Source organism: Nicotiana tabacum, chromosome 15, assembly GCF_000715075.1.
Source record: "Nicotiana tabacum cultivar K326 chromosome 15, ASM71507v2, whole genome shotgun sequence".
Taxonomy (NCBI): Eukaryota; Viridiplantae; Streptophyta; class Magnoliopsida; order Solanales; family Solanaceae; genus Nicotiana; species Nicotiana tabacum.
In genome coordinates, this window is record NC_134094.1 from 83,051,793 (window position 1) to 83,072,287 (window position 20,495).

At 34.8% G+C, this 20,495-nt stretch overlaps 1 protein-coding gene across 1 annotated transcript; it reads left to right on the forward strand.

The window, feature by feature from the left end:
• Positions 1-18,930: 18,930 nt before the first annotated feature.
• LOC107761324 (zinc finger protein 8-like) lies at positions 18,931-20,265 on the forward strand. Its single transcript, XM_016579550.2, has 2 exons — positions 18,931-19,410; positions 19,837-20,265. Exons 1-2 carry the CDS (start codon positions 19,005-19,007, stop codon positions 20,175-20,177), a joined length of 747 nt encoding a protein of 248 aa, XP_016435036.1. The 5' UTR covers positions 18,931-19,004; the 3' UTR covers positions 20,178-20,265.
• Positions 20,266-20,495: the final 230 nt, after the last annotated feature.

Genomic DNA, 20,495 nt, shown 5'->3' on the forward strand with positions numbered 1-20,495 from the left:
CAAAACAAACCATCGAGACCATCGGATTTGCCCTCGAATCTACAGAAGGCGTAACTGGTCCAGTTTCTAGCGGTCTTAAAAAAAAGCTTTGCCAACTCATCCGACAAGGGTCCGTAATTCTCGCCATTAACCAATCATTATGGCAGAAATCAAGAAACGGCTCAAAAAGGGAACCAACGGTCAGCAAAGCAAGGACTTTTGCCTTTTATGGAACAATAAAATAATACCTTAAAAGGTAAATCTCCCCTAATATATAAAGGGGACTTGACAATTCATTAAACAGATTGAAACATATACTGATAAGCAATACATTCTCTAAGTTCTTATTCTTTGATATTTTGGTGTCAAATAAAGTGCATTCAATTCAAGGGTGGCCTGCTTTCCTAAGCCGAAATCATCCAACTCACGTGGTTTACAGTTAATCTATCATTATTTATTTCGATTGGAATTTAATTTATCGCTTTTTATTAAGTTAATCTACATGTCTTTAGAACCACTAACAAACTTAATTGTTATCCGATTTTGAGGGTAAACAATATATAAAGAAGAGAAGGCTCCACTTCCATTAAGAGAGTCCTACCCATAAAAAAAGATGAGAAGCACAAAAATAATATCTTCTTTAATTAGTTCTGGCAACTCGTTTTATTTATACTTTAGATGATAACGACCAAGTCTGAAGACTGCAAATCAGTTTTAAATACGAGGATTTATTACGATGTCCTTACAAGCATGTCATGTGCTTCTTTAATTTCATCTATCTTCGAATCAAACTCAAGATTATCATGTTAGAATCAAATTTAAATATTGGATATGCATGACTAATGATCTATTGAATCATGACTCTATTCGCTATTCAATTAAATCTTTTCGTTACTAAGATTTTCTATAGGACATTAAAAATTATAGGAATTGTTCTAATTTTTTCTTCTTTTGCAAATTAAAATACTGGATCTTAGTTGTAACCCTTGAAGGCTAGGATAAAAGGTATCAGGATGATTAATCCGTACTCTCTAGTCATTATAAGCTACTCTTCTTAACATTTATTTGTTGGACCACTTGTGAAGCTATCCACAAGTTGCCAACAACAATAAAGTAGTATCAACAACTACAAGTATCTAATATAAAATGGTGCCAAAGCATCATTTTCAAGATTAAACATCAATTGAATATTCATGTAGTTTAATCCCTAAAATAGAACGGTTTGAAATGAATAAAGATAGTAACGGCAAAATATTAATTTCAGTTAAAATTGACAGATGCGAAAATGAAGAGACTATTTATCATTCGTGGACTTACTTCATACTAGTGCAAACATGTTACATCTTTCCTTTTTTTATTATATTCTTTCACCAGGTATAATATTTCACGCGAAAGAGGATTCTCAAAAAAGGAAAAGCAGGTATAATATTATTACTTCGTGGACTATTTCACCAGGTATAATATTTTTGGGTTTAGCATGTTGCACAGGGCCTAGTGCGGTTTATATTCCTTGTGTGGTTTGCAGGCTATTACACAGGGGAGGTTTATCCAGTGTGCACAAAATACTCACCACAGAGTGCTCACCCGAAAGGCAGAGGCTATGACAGAGGTTGTAGCGGATGCGGGTTTCCCCTCTTACTAAAAAAAGAAAAGAAAAGGAAAAGCAATCACGTGTCAACTGTTATTTATTAAGACCAAATATATGGATACAAATGGCACCCATGAATAGGGATGGCAATGAGGCGATGTAGCGGCGGGGCAGGTTTCAACCTACGCAGGGCAGCACGGTTTTGGGCTTTGCGGGTGCGATACGAGACGGGTTTAATTTTTTTAAAGAAATCTCTACGGGCCGCGGGACGGTTGTTTTTTTTTTTTTTTAAAAAAAAAAAATAGTCTCACTCAGGCCTAAGGGGCTGAAAACTAACCACGGTCACTAAGGGGCAATGTGGAGTGCGTGTTGTTGTGGTTTATACTGTAATTTGGGAAAAGGCAGGGATTCAAGTTTTTTTATGGGGTAAATTATTCTAGATATCCTCTGTATTCAAGGTAAATACACATTCCTTTGTTTTAAAAAATCAAATACACCATCTATATCATGAAATTTTTTCACGAATATAATTGTGTTATTCCTATCATTTTTTAATAAATCAGATAAAACACTTATGTAGTGCAAATCCTACACATAAACAAATATTTATCTAACTAAATAGATTCATAATATTAAAAGTGAAACAATAAAAAATATAACTATATAAAAATAAAATTTTCTTATATGTTAAATCTTTTCTTTTGAAGGGTACACAATAGCTTAAGAGTTCAAAAGCAAAAAAGCTATTAGTAGTATTAAATCACATGTCTTATTCAATTATTTGTTGTCATTTCCTGTTTAAAAGTTTTGAAAGCTATAGAGAGTGTTTTAATTAATAGAGACATTAATAATGCAATTACTTACATTAAGGGGATATTTGAGTTTTTAAAATGAGCAGCAAGAACTTGCATTTTTTTTAGTTGTCGAATGCAATAGATGAGCAACAAAAGAGCCTTTAATTTTTTGGTTGATTATTTCAGAAAGTCCAACCTAACGCTCAAAAGAAATAAAACCAAAAAAAATGAAAAACAATATTTGAGGCGGGGCAGGTGGATGCGGGTGTGAGTGTGAGGAGGGTATATACGGGTGCAAATGCCATATGGACAAGGTATGGCGAGTTAAAATCTTCGCGGATTTATGCGTGTTTGCACCGTAACCGTACTGCACCGCACTATTTGTCATCCCGCCATGAATATGGCTAAGTGGTAAATGAAACTTAAATGAACATGGGAGGCCAAAAGGTAAAAACGTACTGGCAACCAATCCAATAAGTAAATAACAATCTCTTCAAATACAGGGTTATCACTAAATCATTGTTAGTATATTTATTACTCAACTATAATTCTTGTATATAAGAACAAGGGTGATATCCAAAATTGCAATAACTATCGGGGTATGAAGCTGCTTAGCCATACTTTATGAAAGTCTGGGAGAGAGTGGTAAAGCTAAGGGTGAGGAAGAGTGTATCTATTTTCAAGAACCAGTTTGGGTTTATGCCGAGGTGTTCGACTACAGAAGCCATCCACCTTGTTAGGAGATTGATGGAGCAGTATAGGGAGAGAAAGAATGACTTGCATATGGTGTTCATCGACTTAGAAAAGGCGTACGATAAAGTTCCGAGGAAGGTTTTGTGGAGATGTTTGGAGGCTAGAGGTGTACCTGTTGCATACGTTAGGTTGATTAAGGACATGTATGATGGAGTAAAGACCCGAGTGAGGACGGTGGGTGGGGACTCGGACCATTTTCTGGTTATGATAGCGTTGCATCAGGGATCGACAGTCAACCCTTTTTTGTTTGCCCTGGTGATGGACGTACTGACGCGCCACATCCAAGGAGAGATGTCGTGGTGTATGCTATTTGTAGATGATATTGTACTGATTGACGAGACGGGAGACGGTGTGAACGCTCAATTAGAGGTATAGAGGCAGACCCTGAAATCTAAACGTTTCAAGTTGAGCAGGACTAAGACAGAATACTTGAAGTATAAGTTCAGTGGCGAGACTCAAGGAGGGGAAGGGGATGTGAGGCCGGACTCGCAGGTCATCCCTAGGAGAAGGAGTTTTAAGTATCTTAGATCTATTATTCAGGGGGTGGGGAGATTGATAAAGATGTCACACATCGTATTGGGGCGGGATGGATGAAATGGAGACTCGCTTCCGGTGTTTTGTGTGACAAGAAGTTGCCACCGAAACTTAAGGGTAAATTCTACAGAGTGGTGGTCAGACCAACGATATTGTATAGGGCTGAGTGTTGGCCAATCAAGATCACTCATGTCCAGAAGATGAAGGTAGCAGAGATGGGGATGTTGAGATGGATGTGCGGTTACACCAAGTTAGATAGGATCAGAAATGAAGCTATTCACGATAAGGTGGGTGTGGCCACTATTGAAGACAAGATACGGGAAGCGCGGCTTAAGTGGTTTGGTCATGTGAGGAGGAGGAGCACAGACGCACTGGTGAAGAGGTGTGAGAGGTTGACATTAGAGGGCCTACGAAGAGGTAGATGTAGGCCAAAGAAGAGGTAGGGAGAAGTGATTAGGCAAGACATGGCGCAACTTCAGCTGACCGAGGACATGACCCTTGATAGGAAGATATGGAGGTCGAGGATTAGGGTAGCAGAGTAGGTAGTCTAGAGTGTTCATAACAGTAGTATTGGCACGCAGTCTCGCTTTCTGTTGGTAGTAGGTTTTTATGACTAACCATTGTTTTCTTTCATTGTTGATCACCTTACTGTCTTGTTGTTTTTATTCTGCTTTTTGTCTATATTTTCATTAATGTGGTGCTTATGTTTTCTTGAGCCGATGGTCTATTGGAAACAACCTCTCTGTCCTCACAAGGTAAGGGTAAGATCTGCGTACACACTACCCTCCCAGACCCTACAGTGTGAGATATTACTGATTATGTTGTTGTTGTTATCACTCAATTATGTTTTAGAAAAGACATTATCTAATAGTACCGATGGATAGAGTAATTAAATCAAATAGTTATATTGGTACAAGATAACATGTACTTAATAATAAATTAATTTAGGTGCATACTGTATTGACTCTTTCTATTAAAATTACATTGGCCCCTACTAAAAGAAAAATTAGTGTGTGCGCAAAGTGATTTCTATGGATATGCCACAAGAGTACTATAAAGCTAAAAAGTATTGCATTTTGTGCAAATGAAATTAGATTTCAGTATTTATTATCCTACAAATAAATTCTATATTAACATTTTCTTAGCAGGGTTAAGAAAAATAATTCTATTAGCGGCCAAACTATTTTTAGAAATATCAGAGGAAACGCTACGAAACCACGTACGTCCATACAGACAAGTCGCACATTATGTGGAATCTTTGATAAAAAATTTAAGAGTATTCTAGTCATTTTAATATAAGAATAACTTATTGGCATTTTTCTACCAAACACATCAACTGTTTATTATCAGTTTTAGTACGTCTATCCAAACACGTAAATGCTTATTTAAAATATCAGTTTCAGCAATCAAAATGTTTTTCTGTACTTCAAGCTTATCAACTATTTACAATCAGCTAATCCAAACGAGCTCTAATATCCTATAAGAAAGTTGTTAGGTTTCGTGAATGGGCGTGAATGAGAAATGGAAGAAGCACCTTTTGAATTGCATCTCTTCATCTCACTCTTTTCATTGTTTATAAATTTAGAGGCTTAGCCTCATTTTTTAAAGATGGAAAATCTAAAAACTTTTTCCATCTTTTCTACATTGTTGCATTGTTTTTCCAAATAAATATAGTATCAAGTGTGATTTTCTCCGTTTGTTGAGTTCGCTGAAGTTCTGTAATTTCGATTGCCAGTATTACAGAATAGTTTTTCCGTTCTATCCGGGGAGGAACTTATCCATAACCTTTGGCAGCAGTAAGGGAATTAAATTCTTTAAGAATACACAAGCAACTTGTGGGCTCTAATTATTTTACGATTTATTTATTGAACTAATGTTTCTTTACTTTTGTGATTTTCTATTTTTGAATGCAGTTTACCAACCATCTTAAGGATTTTAACGTAATATGATAGAGTAAACTGCTTGTTCTTAAGAGAATTATTTTTCGGGTGGCGAAGTAAAGAAAATTTGGAGTGGATGTCGGAAAGCCCAAATACTGTAATGGCGTGATTAGACGATTTGCCATGGGAAACCAAAATCCAGTAATCGTGTGCCACGATGCAAGTATTTCTATGGGACGGTGTACTCTTAAAGGACAGTGAGATGGTTGACTGTTAGTTTCCATGATCCCACAACCAAAATTATACTGACATTTGCTTTCTTTCATTGGAATGGCTGTTCTTGCTTATTGGTATGTGTAATAAAGAGAAATTTGGTTTAACCAATTATGAAAGAGAATCGGAATTAATAAGTGTTCTACAAATTCTGATTTATTTGCATCTTAAATGGAGTCTTAAGGATCTGGAAAAAAAAAAGGCTTACGCAAGTCTTTTGGCATATTGAGAAGAGTTACAAATTGCCGACGATTGTATTACGATCGAAGCCATAAGTGGAGGACTCGGCGTATCGGGGTGCAACTAGAAGAAGTAATTAAATACATAGAAGAATCTAAATTATGTAACATGCATAAATTATGTAGAAGATTAAATTTAATGTTACAAGATATGAATTAGGCTTATTGATATTTGAAAGTATTCTTGAGATCATGAATGTAACATATGTAAAGATAAACATATATATATGTTTGATTATAGAAAGAGAATAAACTGTTTAAAGTGTTATAATAGTTTAGTTGGAAAACTATTTGGAAAGGGAATTAAATTCTCATGATTTTCTATACTCGTTATGGAGAATAAAATCTTCGTGATTTTCTACTCCTGCTTCGAGATCAAAATCTGCGTGATTTTTCACTCATTCATTGATAAACGGCCAAAAATGCATATTTTTTGTTGTACTTTCATCTCATAACTTTTGTAGTGAATTATGTTCATTACGTGTGCGTAGGAGCAAGTTGGACGAAAAATGAGCAAAATAAGTTGATTCGGGGCCAAAAGACAAAAGAAGGACTTTGCTCGTTCACTCTCGCGTGCACACGAGAGAGTGAACGAGCTAGCTGAGGAAAAGCTTGAGAAAAAACAGCGGATTATGGCAAAAAGGCATGGAAGTGCACGAGAGACCTAGAAGGAAAAGAAAAAGAGAAGAACTTCGCTCGTTCACTCTCGCGTGCGCACGAGAGAGTGAACGAGCTATCTTAAAAAGGCTATTTCGAAGTGGGCTTATATTATTTCACCCCATGCTAACCCTATCCCATATAAATAATCTTTAAACTCATTTTTGAGAGAACGAAAGGGGACGTTCTTAGAGAGGATTATCGACCAAATGAAGCAAGAACACACTAGGAGCAAGGCGGAGAATTCTTCTACGAATTTTTCACTTCCTTCTTCCTATTTTCATTATTGGTTATGAATTCTAGTATTGTAGTTTTGCATACTATTATAAATAACTAATTCGTTATCTAGGGTTTTGATGGAACCTTTTGTAGGATGAATTCTTATTACGTTTTTATATAATTGAGCTGTTTGATTTCTCTACTTGTTCAACTACGTGTTTATTGTTGTTGATTGAATGGCCATCAATTAACTGTGCCTATTTAGTGTGTATATTGCTCGAGAGAGAGTACGCATTTAGGTAGTTGTTTAACAACATCACTCCTAATGTATGTGAGAGATCAATACGGAGGGTTTAAAGGTGGGATTAGAGATAACGAAACCTTGGTGCGATCGTAGTGAGCGGTGAATTAGTGCCAACAAGCGTAGTTCGAGAGAATACGTCTAGTAAATTGTGGTAGTTTCTCGAGAGAGATTTACGACACCCGAAGTACTCACGATCGGTAGAGAATACTTAGGCGAAATTACAAAAGACGTAGCGGGAAGGATTCCGACAATTGAGAAAATCATAACTCTAGACCTCCTTAACCTTGTCTCAAATTTCATCTTTATTAGTTGATAATTTTACTACTTTATAATATTTGTTAGTTAATTAGTAGAAATAAAAATCAAATCTTTATAACTAGAAAATTGTTTGGACTTGTGTTTCTTAGTAATATTGAACAACTGTAGCTAAGCCTTAGTTCTCTGTGGGATTCGACTTCGGACTTATAAACTAAATTATATTTCCAACGGCCGCTTAGTCCTTTTTATAAGGGATAGTTGGGCGTGATCAAATTTTCTATCCAACGGCGCCAAAATTTGATCGCACCCAACTCTAGTCTTAAAAAGGATAAGCGGTCGCTGCAAATATAATCCAGTTTAAAAGTACGGAGTCGAATCCCACAGAGAACTAAGGTTTAACTACAACCGTTGACTATCACTAAGAAGACAAGCTCGAACAATTCCTAAGTTATAAATATAAAAATTCTTATGTTAAACTAATTAACTAACAAATTAAAGGAGTGTACTAACAACTAAAGATACTAAGGGGTGGAGACAAGATTAAGGAGGTCTAGAGCTATGATTTCCCCAATTATCGGAATTCTTCCCGCTATGTCTTCTATAATTTCGCCTTAGTATTCTCTACCGATCGTGAGTACTTTGGGTATCGTAGCTCTCTCTCGAGTAACTACCACAATTTACTAGACATATTCTCTCGAACTACGCTAGTTGGTACTAATTCACTGCTCACTACGATCGCATCAAGGTTTCGTTATCTCTAATCCTACCTTTAAACTCTCCATATTGATCTCTCACATATGTTAGGAGTGATGTTGTTCAACAACTACCTAAATGCGTACTCTCTCTTGAGCAATATACGCACTAAATAGGCACAGTTAATTGACGACCATTCAATCAACAACAATAAATACGTAGTTGAACAAATAGAGAAATTCAACGGCTCAATTATATAAAACGTAATAAGAATTCATCCTACAAAAGGTTCCATCAAAACCCTAGATAATGAATTAGTTATTCTTAATAGTATGCAAAACTACAATACTAGAATTCATAATCAATAATGAAAATAGGAAGAAGGAAGTGAAAAACTCGTAGAAGAATTCTCCTCCTTGCTCTTAGTGTATTCTTGTCTCCTTTGGTCGATAATCCTCTCTAAGAACGTTCCCCTCCATTCTCTCAAAAGTGAGTTTAAAGACTATTTATATGGGATAAGGTTAGCATGGGGTGAAATACAAGCCCTCTTCGAAATAGCCTTTTTAGGATAACTCGTTCACACTCCCGTGCGCACGCGAGAGTGAACGAGCGAAGTTCTTCTCTCTTTTTTTCCTTCTAGGTCTCTCGTGCACTTCCATGCCTTTTTGTCATAATCCGCTATTTTTTCTCAAGATTTTCCTCATCTAGCTCGTTCACTCTCTCATGTGCACGCGAGAGTGAACGAGCAAAGTCCTTCTTTTGTCTTTTGGTCCTGAATCAACTTCTTTTGCTCATTTTTCGTCCAACTTTCTCCTACACATAAGAATGTACGTAATGAGCATAATTCACTACAAAAACTCATGTAACCTACCATAACCACACAAGTTATGAGATGAAAGTACACCAAAAAATATGCATTTTTGGCCGTTTATCAACACCCCACACTTAAACTCTTGCTCGTCCTCGAGCAACTTTCAAAATTAAGCACAATGGCAAGAAACACATTTTCAAAATATACTCAAGCATCATACCAATGACAATGGCTTGTGCCAACACTTAGAACTTAATATAAGAACTATTGACATCTTTCTTCAAAAGTAGACCCATGGCAAGACTATTTAAAATATTTGTGCGACTTCTTCTAACATTCTAACCTCAAAAGATGACTCCAATACATTCCTTACCATGACTCACTTCTTGTATCAAATCAAAATGCTTGGACTTTACTAATCCTTTGTAAATCATGTGCTCTCACCACAATTAAAGAGAAAAATTAGTCCACACACTCAAATATGCATTCAAGTATAATTTAAGGTCTTACACATCGAAAGATTTCACTCACTCTCGCAAAGAAATTCATGTGTCGTACCATAGGCTTGTCCGTAGTGTATGTACCTACTAATTTAAGCTTGCGAAGTCTATGATCAATTAGGTCTTTCCAGGTTGTAATGTTGGCTAAGGGGTGGGTAGGATATATTTGGATATAGTGACTAACTCTCCTAAGCACGTGAATACACTACATTTACTTTCAAATACATACTCTTCATGACCAATTTAAGCAATGCCACGAAATTATATAAAATTTTGCCCTTCTTCTTTAAGCACAACTATGCATTCACTAGCTCGGATAAGAGGAATAGGAGGTGTATTTTTTCCTTTTTTTCATTTTTCTTTTTGTGTTTTCTTTGATTTTTTTTCTTTTTTTTTTCTTCCAACACTCTCCAAACTTGGGTTGCTCGGCCAATGATCTTTCAAAACATGCGTGCGCCTTTTGGCCTTTCTGTGGTTTCACTCAAAAGCTACCCTAACTCTCACCTTACTCTTCTAGCGACTTAAGTGCTTTCGGAGATAAAGGTTCAAAAAGATCTAATTAAGAACAAAAAGGGAACAAGCTATAAAGTGGGTGCCAAAGAAAAGGTTTATAGGCTTAAATGGGCTATCTAAGGATAATTTTATTTATGGTGGCATACTAGCTCAATGGACAATCAAAGAAACGCCTACATCATCTCCTAAAATCACAAAGCTTACTTATTTCGCTTCGACTAACACACGGGGCAAGTTCTAGGCTAACACAGGATAACACAGAATGTAATCAAGCCTCACATCACACAATGCACATGATTCACTCTGGACAGTTCAGACCCGACACTCAAGTTAAACAACTAAGCATAATCATCATATTAACTCAACACATGGGAAGTAATCACAGGAGTCAACAAATGAACTTAAGCGTCAAAGGAAAGTCACATATATTCTCAAGGCATGTGGCACGTAGAACACGAAGAAGATAATTAATTCAAATATTACAACTCTAAGTCCCAGCATAAAACATGTCAAAAAGTATTGATACTCAAATTTTTCCATTCCATTATCGGTTCTAAAAAGAAAAGGAAAATCTTTTTATATTTTTTCTTTAGACTTTACTCCCTCTAGAAAACTGTCAACAAAGTCCATCGTCGGAAAAAGACCAAAACTTTTATGAAAATTCTATACCTAAAAAATATTACTACCCGGTTCAAAGAGTCATCCCTTGAAAAAGACCCGAGGCCATAAGAAAAACTAAGAGGGATAATTTCTACCTAGTTATTTATTTATTTTTTATTTTTTCTCAACACACATACAATAGCACAACTAAAATAGCACAGGAACACCAAAACAGTCTCTTCACCCCACACTTAAAATTATGCATTGTCCCCAATGCACACCCATAAATACAAGAGGGTAAAAGAAACTCTCTGGTAGGTCAAAGGCCGAAGCATTAGCAGCTCATGGGGTACTCAGACTTCTCTCAGACTTGGTTCTTTGTGCGGGCACCCCACACTTAACTCCAACCATCTCACTTGCTTTTGCTTTCTTCCAATAGCCTTGCTTCCCATGCTCCTATAAAAATAAAAAATGACACTACAAGAATAATACAATAATATATATATATATATATATATATATAAAAAAGAAATCAGTAAAAATGGGTTGCCTCCCTACAAGCATTTGATTTAACGTCGCGGCACGATGCGAAGCACTTTTTGCTTCCACTTCAAGCTTATGAATTAAACCCCAAGTTTTACTTCAAGCTTACGATTATGCTCCTGGGTGGTGGAACGAATCTAGTTGGCCCAAGGAAACAATGTAGTATTCTGCACTTCTTGGCCTTTAGATGAGACGTGTAATCCTGACTTTCCGGCAAAAAGAATTCTAGAGTGTAGGCACCTTGTTTCATCATTCCTTGACTCCTCAATTGGATCGGAGTACTCTATTTCTATATCATCATCCAAACACAATATGAAAAAATGCTTGGAGTGTGGGCCAATGCACTCAATTACATGAACTTTGGGACCGTTAACATCCTTAAAACCAATGACACTAGATTTAACTAAATATGTTTCTTCAATGTCTTTGGTTGACTCTAGTATCTCTTCTACAACATCGGCATCCTCAAATTCTAGTTTGATAGATTGTTGGTGTTCTACTCTGACCTCCTCCATTAGCACCTCAATTTGTGCATCTTATGTATGCTATTTTTGGATACTATCCACAATATCAGCTTGTTGAGCATTAAATGCTTCAACTAATTGACTCACTTGTGCCTCCAGGTTATGAATAGTTGCATATTGCGTTTGGATAGTATCACATAGCCTTGGTATTTGCAGTTGTTGCTCATTACTTTGTTCCATGAAATACTTTAACATATCTTTGATCTCTTTTAGGTCAACTTCCCTAGATTTTTTGTTCCTGTTAACCTCACAAGAAAAAATAGAACCATCATAATAAGGGGTTGGGGGAGGATAATACATACAAGCACAATTAGAAAAATGACCATCTTGACCACCATACATATCATACATTCCACACATAAGATTGAATTGGTGCACATAACTCGCTCTCGGGAATATTTTGACCATTTTGTAATGGGTGGTTTTCTCCATAATATGCATAAGGAGGATCAAGATAAAAATTACCAACATCAATACTCTCATAATTCCACGATGCCATGTCTCTCAAATCAATAAGTAAAACAAAAATAAAAAAAATCAAATACAAAAAAATAAAAATAAAAGTTCAAACTTAAAATCTAGCAGTATGTACACATACAGCTACACTGTTAGTTCCCCGGCAACGGTGCCAAAATTTGATGACACCCAACTCTAGTCCTAAAAAGGATAAGCGGTCGCTTCAAATATAATCCGATCTAAAAGTCCGGATTCGAATCCCACAGGGAACTAAGGTTTAACTACAACTGTTGACTATCACTAAGAAGACAAACTCGAACAATTCCTAAATTATAAATATAAAAATTCTTATGTTAAACTAATTAACTAACAAATTAAAGGAGTGAACTAATAAATAAAGACATTAATGGGTGGAGACAAGATTAAGGAGGTCTAGAGTTATGATTTCCCCGATTGTCGGAATTCTTCCCACTACGGCTTGTATTATTTCGCCCCATGCTAACCCTATCTCATATAAATAGTCTTTAAACTCACTTTTAAGAGAACAAGGGGGGCGTTCTTAGAGAGGATTATCAACCAAAGAAGGCAAGAACACACTAGGAGCAAGGCGGAGAATTCTTCTACGGATTTTTCACTTCCTTCTTCCTATTTTCATTATTGGTTATGAATTCTAGTATTGTAGTTTTGCATACTATTATGAATAACTAATTCTTTATCTAGAGTTTTGATGGAACCTTTTGCAGGATGAATTCTTATTATGTTTTTATATAATTGAGTTGTTGGATTTCTCTACTTATTCAACTACGTGTTTATTGCTGTTGATTGAATGGCCACCAATTAACTGTGCCTATTTAGTGTGTACATTGCTGTAGAGAGAGTCCATATTTAGGTAGTTGTTGAATAACATCACTCCTAACATATGTGAGAGATCAATACGGAAGGTTTATTGGCGAGATTAGAGATAACTAAACCTTGGTGCAATCGTAGTGAGCGGTGAATTAGTGCCAGTTAGCGTAGTTCGAGAGAGTATGTCTCGTAAATCATGGTAGTTTCTCGAGAGAAAGATACGACACCCAAAGTACTCACGATCAGTAGAGAATACTTAGGCGAAATTATAGAAGACGTAGCAAGAAGGATTCTGACAATTGGGGAAATCATAACTCTAGACCTCCTTAATGTTATCTCCACCCCTTAGTATCTTTAGTTGTTAGTTCACTTCTTTAATTTGTTAGTTAATTAGCTTAACATAAGAATCTTTACATTTATAACTTAGGAATTATTCGAGCTTATCTTCTTAGTGATAGTCAACAGTTGTAATTAAACCTTAGTTCTCTGTGGGATTCGATTCCGGACTTTTAGACGGGATTATATTTGCAGCGACCGCTTATCCCTTTTAGGACTAGAGTTGGGCGTGATCATTCATTGAGTTTAAAGTCTTCGTGACTTTCTACTCATTTGTCGAAATAAAGTCTAAGTGACTTTATACGCGTTTTGCAAATTAAAATCTTAGTGATTTTCTACTCCAATTTATTATTTGGTTCGAAGATTAAAAACTTCACCATTTATTAAATTTGATTGTGTCACATATTACTCGGTTTAAATATTAAAAACTTCACTGTTTATTAATTCTGGTTGTGTCAGATTGGTTTGAAGATTAAAAACTTCACCATTTATCAATTCTGGGCCTATCGTGATACAAATAACAGTTCATGTGGTTGGCTCTACAAAGTAATAGGGGCAGTGAATGTGAATCTCCTTTTGAAGAAATATGTTTAGAATATGGTATTATTCATCAAACGACAGCCCCTTAGTCACTGCAATCTAATGGAATTGCGAAAAGAAAGAATAGAACCTTAAAGGAGATAATAAGTGCATTGTTGATAAGTTTTGTTTACCCTAGAGCTTGTGGGGGGAAGCTAATTTTACAGTTAACCGACTACTCAATCGAGTTTCCCACAGTAAAGCGCAATCCATTCCATATGAAAATAGAAAGGAATGAAGCCCAACTTAAAATATTTTAAAGTATGAGGGGTGTTTGGCTAACGTGCAAGTTCCTAAACCCAAAATGGTAAAGATCGGACCGGAAAATATTGATTGTGTTTTCATAGAATATGCAACAAATAGTAAGGCATATTATTTTCTGGTTCATAAATCAGAAAATCCCGGCATTCATATTTATACGGTAATCGACTCAGATAATGCTGAATTCTTTGAGAATACTTATTCATATAAAAAGGAATATGAGCCGTCTAATGAAATATCTAAGAGACCTTGGGAAGAAGTAAAGAAAAGTACACCTAATGAGGTGAATCCAACACGTAGTAAACGTCAAAGGACAACTACTTCCATTGGATCAAATTTTCTGACATTCCTGATAGAAAATGAGCTTCAAACTTTGAAAAAAGTTATATCATCCTCGGAAAAAGCGGTCAAAAGTGAGATAGAATCCATATTAAATAACCATACTTGGGAGTTAGTTGATCTTACTCTAGGAAATGAACCATTAGGTTCCAAATGGATGGCATTATTGACATGTATAAGGCAAGACTTATTGTCAATGGATATAGACAACAAGAATTCCTTAACTATTTTAACACATACTCATTAGTTATGAGTATTACGTATATATGGATGTTAGTAGCATTGGCTACGGTGTATGGTCTTGGAATCCATCAAATGGATGTGAAGACAACCTTCTTAAATTGAGATTTAGAGAAAGAAATTTATATGGAACAACCTGAAGAATTTGTGATTTCTGAAGGGAAAACAAAAGATTTGCCAACTTGTTAAGTCACTTTACGGACTAAAATGATCACCCAAGCAGTGACATACGAGATTTAATCAAATAATATTGTCAAATCATATAGTCATTATTTGATTATATGTGGATGATATATTGATGAAATATTTAAAATGTGGGGGCTTTTAACTTATGCATGACAAAAGCCAATGTTAAATGTAATATCTAAATGATATAATTTTTGAAACCCACTAATCCTTAGTGGATATTGATATGATAGTCGGTGAATTCATTACTTGTTCAGTCTTAGTGATGACTAGTGATGAAACTATAAATTCGAAAGTTGTTTACGTACCTTTCCAGAAATGATTTGCTCTTTATTGAACATTTATAATGTTTAGCTCTTTTATGAAAGGGTGTCACCTGGAAGGCTGTGACTTTTCATGAAAGGTGTGTTAGTATGTTTTGTATAAATAAGACTGTTCATGAACAAATGTATTAATATGTTGGTCTATAATGAGGTCACCCAACCGATAAACATGACCAAAATCCATTGCAAGTTGGATTAGTTTCATGAATGAAGGTATTATAATTTGCATATCATATAGACGTATGAATAAATAGCATACAAATGCTTAAAAATGGTGGAGTGATTGCGAAATATATTATATATTAAAAGGTTGTGGCCACAACTGATGCTAATCATTCCAATTGTTGTTATAATATACTATTGCTACATTAAGTGTAGTCAACAATCTGAAATGCAATAGAAAGTTGAGACGTATTACTCTACGACATAAGGAAGTTCGCATTGAACTTTCATGAAAATAAAATGAGTTTTGGGATATTTGAAATATATCCATGACTATGCATTGCACTATAATAAGTATCGTACGGTTATTAAGAGGTATAATGATGCAAATTGGATCACCGGATCAACCTAAACTAAATCCACAAGTGGATATACTTTTACATCAGTGGAGGAATTGGGTCTTGGAAATCATCCAAACAAACGTGCATTGCCTCTCTACAATGGATGCTGAGGTTATAGCCTGAGACAAGGCCGGTGAAGAAGTGGAATCTTAGCCCAAAATATTGGCACCTCTATGCATACATTGTGATAGTCAAACGGTAATATGAAGGGCTGGGAGCATTATGTATAACAAAAAAAATCTTGTCACATACGACAAGACATAAAACCGTTAGGCAACTACTCTCTAGGGGAATTATCATAATTGACTATGTGAAGTCAAGCGATAATATGTCGGATCCATTTACAAAAGGCCTAACTAGAGAGGTAGTTGAAAGATCATCGAGGGGAATGAGACTATGGCCGAGGACAAGTCATTGTGGTGATAACTTTATCTAGAAGACTGGAGATCCCAAGATCTAGGTTCAAGGAGCTCAAACAGAGTCATTAATGACGGTTCAATATTGTCAAATAAAATTTATTTTTGATACATTCTCGTGATGAGACAATGTTCAGTACCAATGATAAAGTATTAAGATTTTTTAATGGTTTTTAAGTTTGATACGGGGTATATCAAATAGTATATCTACGGGATAACACGTTTAGGAATCACCTATGTAAGTGTGAAGTGTTAGCCGCTTCAAGAAGAGTTCTGTAAGGCTAATTCTCTGTGCACTTATGAAATCAGGCGGTCTTCATGGCTGAAACGAATACAACAATGAGAACCAAAGACGATTAAGGGTTGATTGTGTGATTTATGGTTGTCTAGGTATACACCAAAGCTCGACGGTTCAAAGATATCAAATCTACTGATTAAACGAGTATATCCGACATATGTTCACTACGGAAAGTTCAAAAGGAAACCTATTTATTCAGATACGATTAATCCTTACTTGCGAATCACACAAGTTTTTTGCATATTTATTTTTAAACATATTGCCATTCCCCACTCATGTGGGAGATTGTTAGGTTTCGTGAATGGGCGTGAATGGAAAATGGAAGAGGCACATTTTGAATTGCACCTCTTCATCTCACCCTTTTCATTGTCTATAAATTTAGAGGCTTAGCCTCATTTTTCAAAGATGGAAAAATCTGAAAACTTCTCCCCTCTTTTCTACATTGTTGCATTATTTTTTCAAATAAATATAGTGTCAAGTGTAATTTGCTCCATTTGTTGAGTTCGTTGAAATTCTGTAATTTCGATTGCCAATATTACAGAATAGTTTTTCCGTTCTATCCTGGGAGGAAGTAATCCATAACCTTGGGCGGCAGTGATGGGATTAAATTCTTTAAGGACACACAAGCAACTTGTGGGCTCAGAATTATTTTACGATTTGTTTATTGAACTAATATTTCTTTACTTCTCTCTGATTTTCTATTTTTGAACACAGTTTACCAACAGTTATAGCTGATAAAAACTTCTCATCCCACTTTGATGGAAAGTTGGATTAACGCTTTTGAAAACAAGACCTTTCTCAACTGCAAGATTCACGATTATTTTGCATCAGTAATGTGAGAAAGAAAGCAGTGTAAAAGAGAGAAATCAGTTTCTCAAGAACTAGCAAAGATTACGCAATTCCGCTGAAATCAAGAAAATACTATCAAATTGGATATGTTTTCTTGATTTAAGTACTATTACTTTTTTTTTGGTAATAATCATTAAGTTTCACTATCCTAAAAGGTGAATTAAATTGTTTATATATATAAGCAGTTTACGATCTATTCCTGAAAATCCTTACATTAACTTCTATAAACTTTTACTCTATGGTCATATGTTCTAATATCGTTTAGTGAGTGCTTAACCCCAAAAAGGCCTTATTAATACCTCACATTGTAAAAGAGCTTGGCAATAGTTATTTATGGAATATCATTATCTGGGCGGGGTATGATACATTGGTCTAAGTATAAATTAAATGGTCACTATAGTCAATCCTCTCTATAACAACCTCGTTTGTTTTGATATTTTTTGGCTTTTATAATTAATGGTTGTTATACGTCTATAACAACATTTGACATTTAAATATTATTTGGCTGTTATAGATAAAAATTATCCAAAAATTAATTATTTTTTCTTTTTTAGTGTCTATATAAAAGATAAGAAAATTATTCAAATTTAAAATCTCAAAAGGTATGCATTTCACTAGTTAATATATTATTAATATATTCATAACTAAACGTATAAAGATTTAAACTCTAAGGCAGACATTTTAAAGCTACCTAGAAAAATAAATTCTTTCAAGATTGATAGAAGACCTTTGTAATTGTAGCTTTTTCGTAGATTTTATTCTCTTACTAGCAATATAACACTTGAATTGCCGAAGATTTGTGTCCAAATTTTCAGCAAAAATGTATCTAATAGCTTTTCCTTGAATACAATCTAAGAGCTTAAAAGTTAAATTTTTTATTTAAATATTTTTTGAAATTTGTCCAATGGAAAAGATATCATGAGCAAATCTTCAAATCTTATATCTTATGCAAGATAAAAACTTTATTTAATGGAAAAGATTGTGTGCATATTTTTAAAATTATTATTAGTAATCTTAATGATTCTATATGGATGTTATAGAGGGACAATTTTACAAAGAGCGTTCTGCTATAAATATGGTTGTTATTGTTATAGGTAAAAAGCTATTAGAAAGAGGTAAAATATAACTTAAAAAATTAATTTGGAGAAAAACTTGATTTTTATAGTGAATATATAAAAAATATTGATGTTATAGAGAAGTTTACCAATCACATCTCTCGTTTGGATTTCCTCCATAAGTCATAATCTTAATTAGTCATGGAATTGATTTGACTTCACCAAGATACACTTACATACACATACTAAATGCTAAGGTTGAATGCATAGACTACCCCTCAAACCTACCAAAAAGTTTGGGGGCCGTATCTTATTTTATTTAATCTAAAAATAGAAAAAAAATTCTAAGACACTTTGGAGGTGCCACCTCCAATTACTCGGGAATTAGATCAGATAAAGATTTACTTGTACCTTTTATTTACAGTTTATCACTTCTTTGTTGGCCCCATTCAACACTTCCAAAACCCAATATAAGAAACATACATGCTCTTCATTCTTCAATTCCTGCTTTAGCATTCTCTTCTTCTTCCAAAACCTCACTTCCAAGTCGTTTTCCCTTTTTCTTCATTCTTCACAAAAACAACAGAAAAAATCCATGGACAAGACAAAAAGAGAAGCTGTTGATTTCATGAACGTGGAGACCTTCTCTCAGCTAATTCCCTTTATCCGACCACCACCACCACCTGTTAAAGAAAAGCCCATTCGGCTTTTCGGCAAAGAACTTGAAGGTGGTCGTAATGCTACGACCACGACTGACATGTCTGAATCCATTGACAGCAACCCTTTTCATGACGAACCTGAAATAATTACTGCGAATCCTGTGAACTATGCTTATAAAGAAAGTCATATCGGCAACAATGAGGAGAGTAACAAGAAATATGAATGTCAATATTGTTTTAGGAACTTCCCAACTTCTCAAGCCTTAGGAGGCCATCAAAATGCACACAAGAGAGAACGCCAGAATGCCAAACGAGCTCATCTTCAGTCTGCCTTAGCACATGGTAAGATAATAGTATCGTATCCTCCCTCCTTTTGAGTTTATGTTACCCTATTTGCTTTAGTAAATATTTCTAAATTTGAAAATAATTTTAACTTACATTTTTTATTTTAGCCTTAATAACAAGCTTTTATAGTCACACAAATATAATGTTATGTTTAAAATTATAAGTTTCAAAAGTATTATAGGTACACAAAAAATGATATATGACAGAAAATATTTCCTACAAAATTTTTTCACAAATACCAAACTATATTCTCCCTCAAGAATATTGTTTTCCATTAAAAAGGGGAAAAAACCATTCTTCACTTACGTTTTTCTTGATAGTCCATTAGAAATAATTTTACTCATAATCATTCAACATGGGATAATAGTATCGTTTTTATATTGTGTTGTTACTTTAAATATAACGTTTATTTCTTATCGACAGAGGCAAACATATATGGGATAATGAACCATCATCGCCTTGGTGAACCAGCAGCTCCTAGTACTACTCGTTATTCAACATGGAACAACATTAACAATAGTACGAGGTCTTATGGAAACCATCATGTTATTAGTCCTTATTCTCAAACTCCTATAAACAGAAATCCATTGGCATTTTGGCGGATTTCTCCAGCAGTTCATCAGAATTTTTCTTCTAACTTAGTGTTTCCTAATGATGATTTGAAACCTTTTCCAACGGTTAAAAGCCCTAATTGTGATAGCACATTTGGATATGAACCCAAGGGAGGAGTTCAAGATCATTTAAGTTTAGATTTGCACTTGTAAGGATGGTGTAATCTTAATAATTTCTTTTGAGACAAATGTCTACTTCTTTTTAAGAACTTGTGCTGAAGAATTAGCTTAATAATATTGTTTCCTCCTAGAATTTAACTATTGATATTGTAAAGAGTTTTTACACTATTTGTGTAATTTAAACAGTTACAGCTGATTGTGTGCATTATTTTTATTACTAATTCCACTTATTTAGACAGTTAATTCCTTATATGGAGTAGTATTCTTTTATTTGATGTAATGACGTAAAAATTCTTTTACTGTACCAACATATAGAAGCCTGAACTCTTCTGTAATTTCTGCTTGTGGATG

Coding starts and splice junctions, on each gene's coding strand:
- LOC107761324 (XM_016579550.2), top strand. CDS start 19,005: ATGGACAAGACAAAAAGAGAAGCTGTTGATTTCATGAACGTGGAGACC. Junction 19,411..19,836: donor TCAGTCTGCCTTAGCACATG/GTAAGATAATAG, acceptor TCTTATCGACAG/AGGCAAACATATATGGGATA.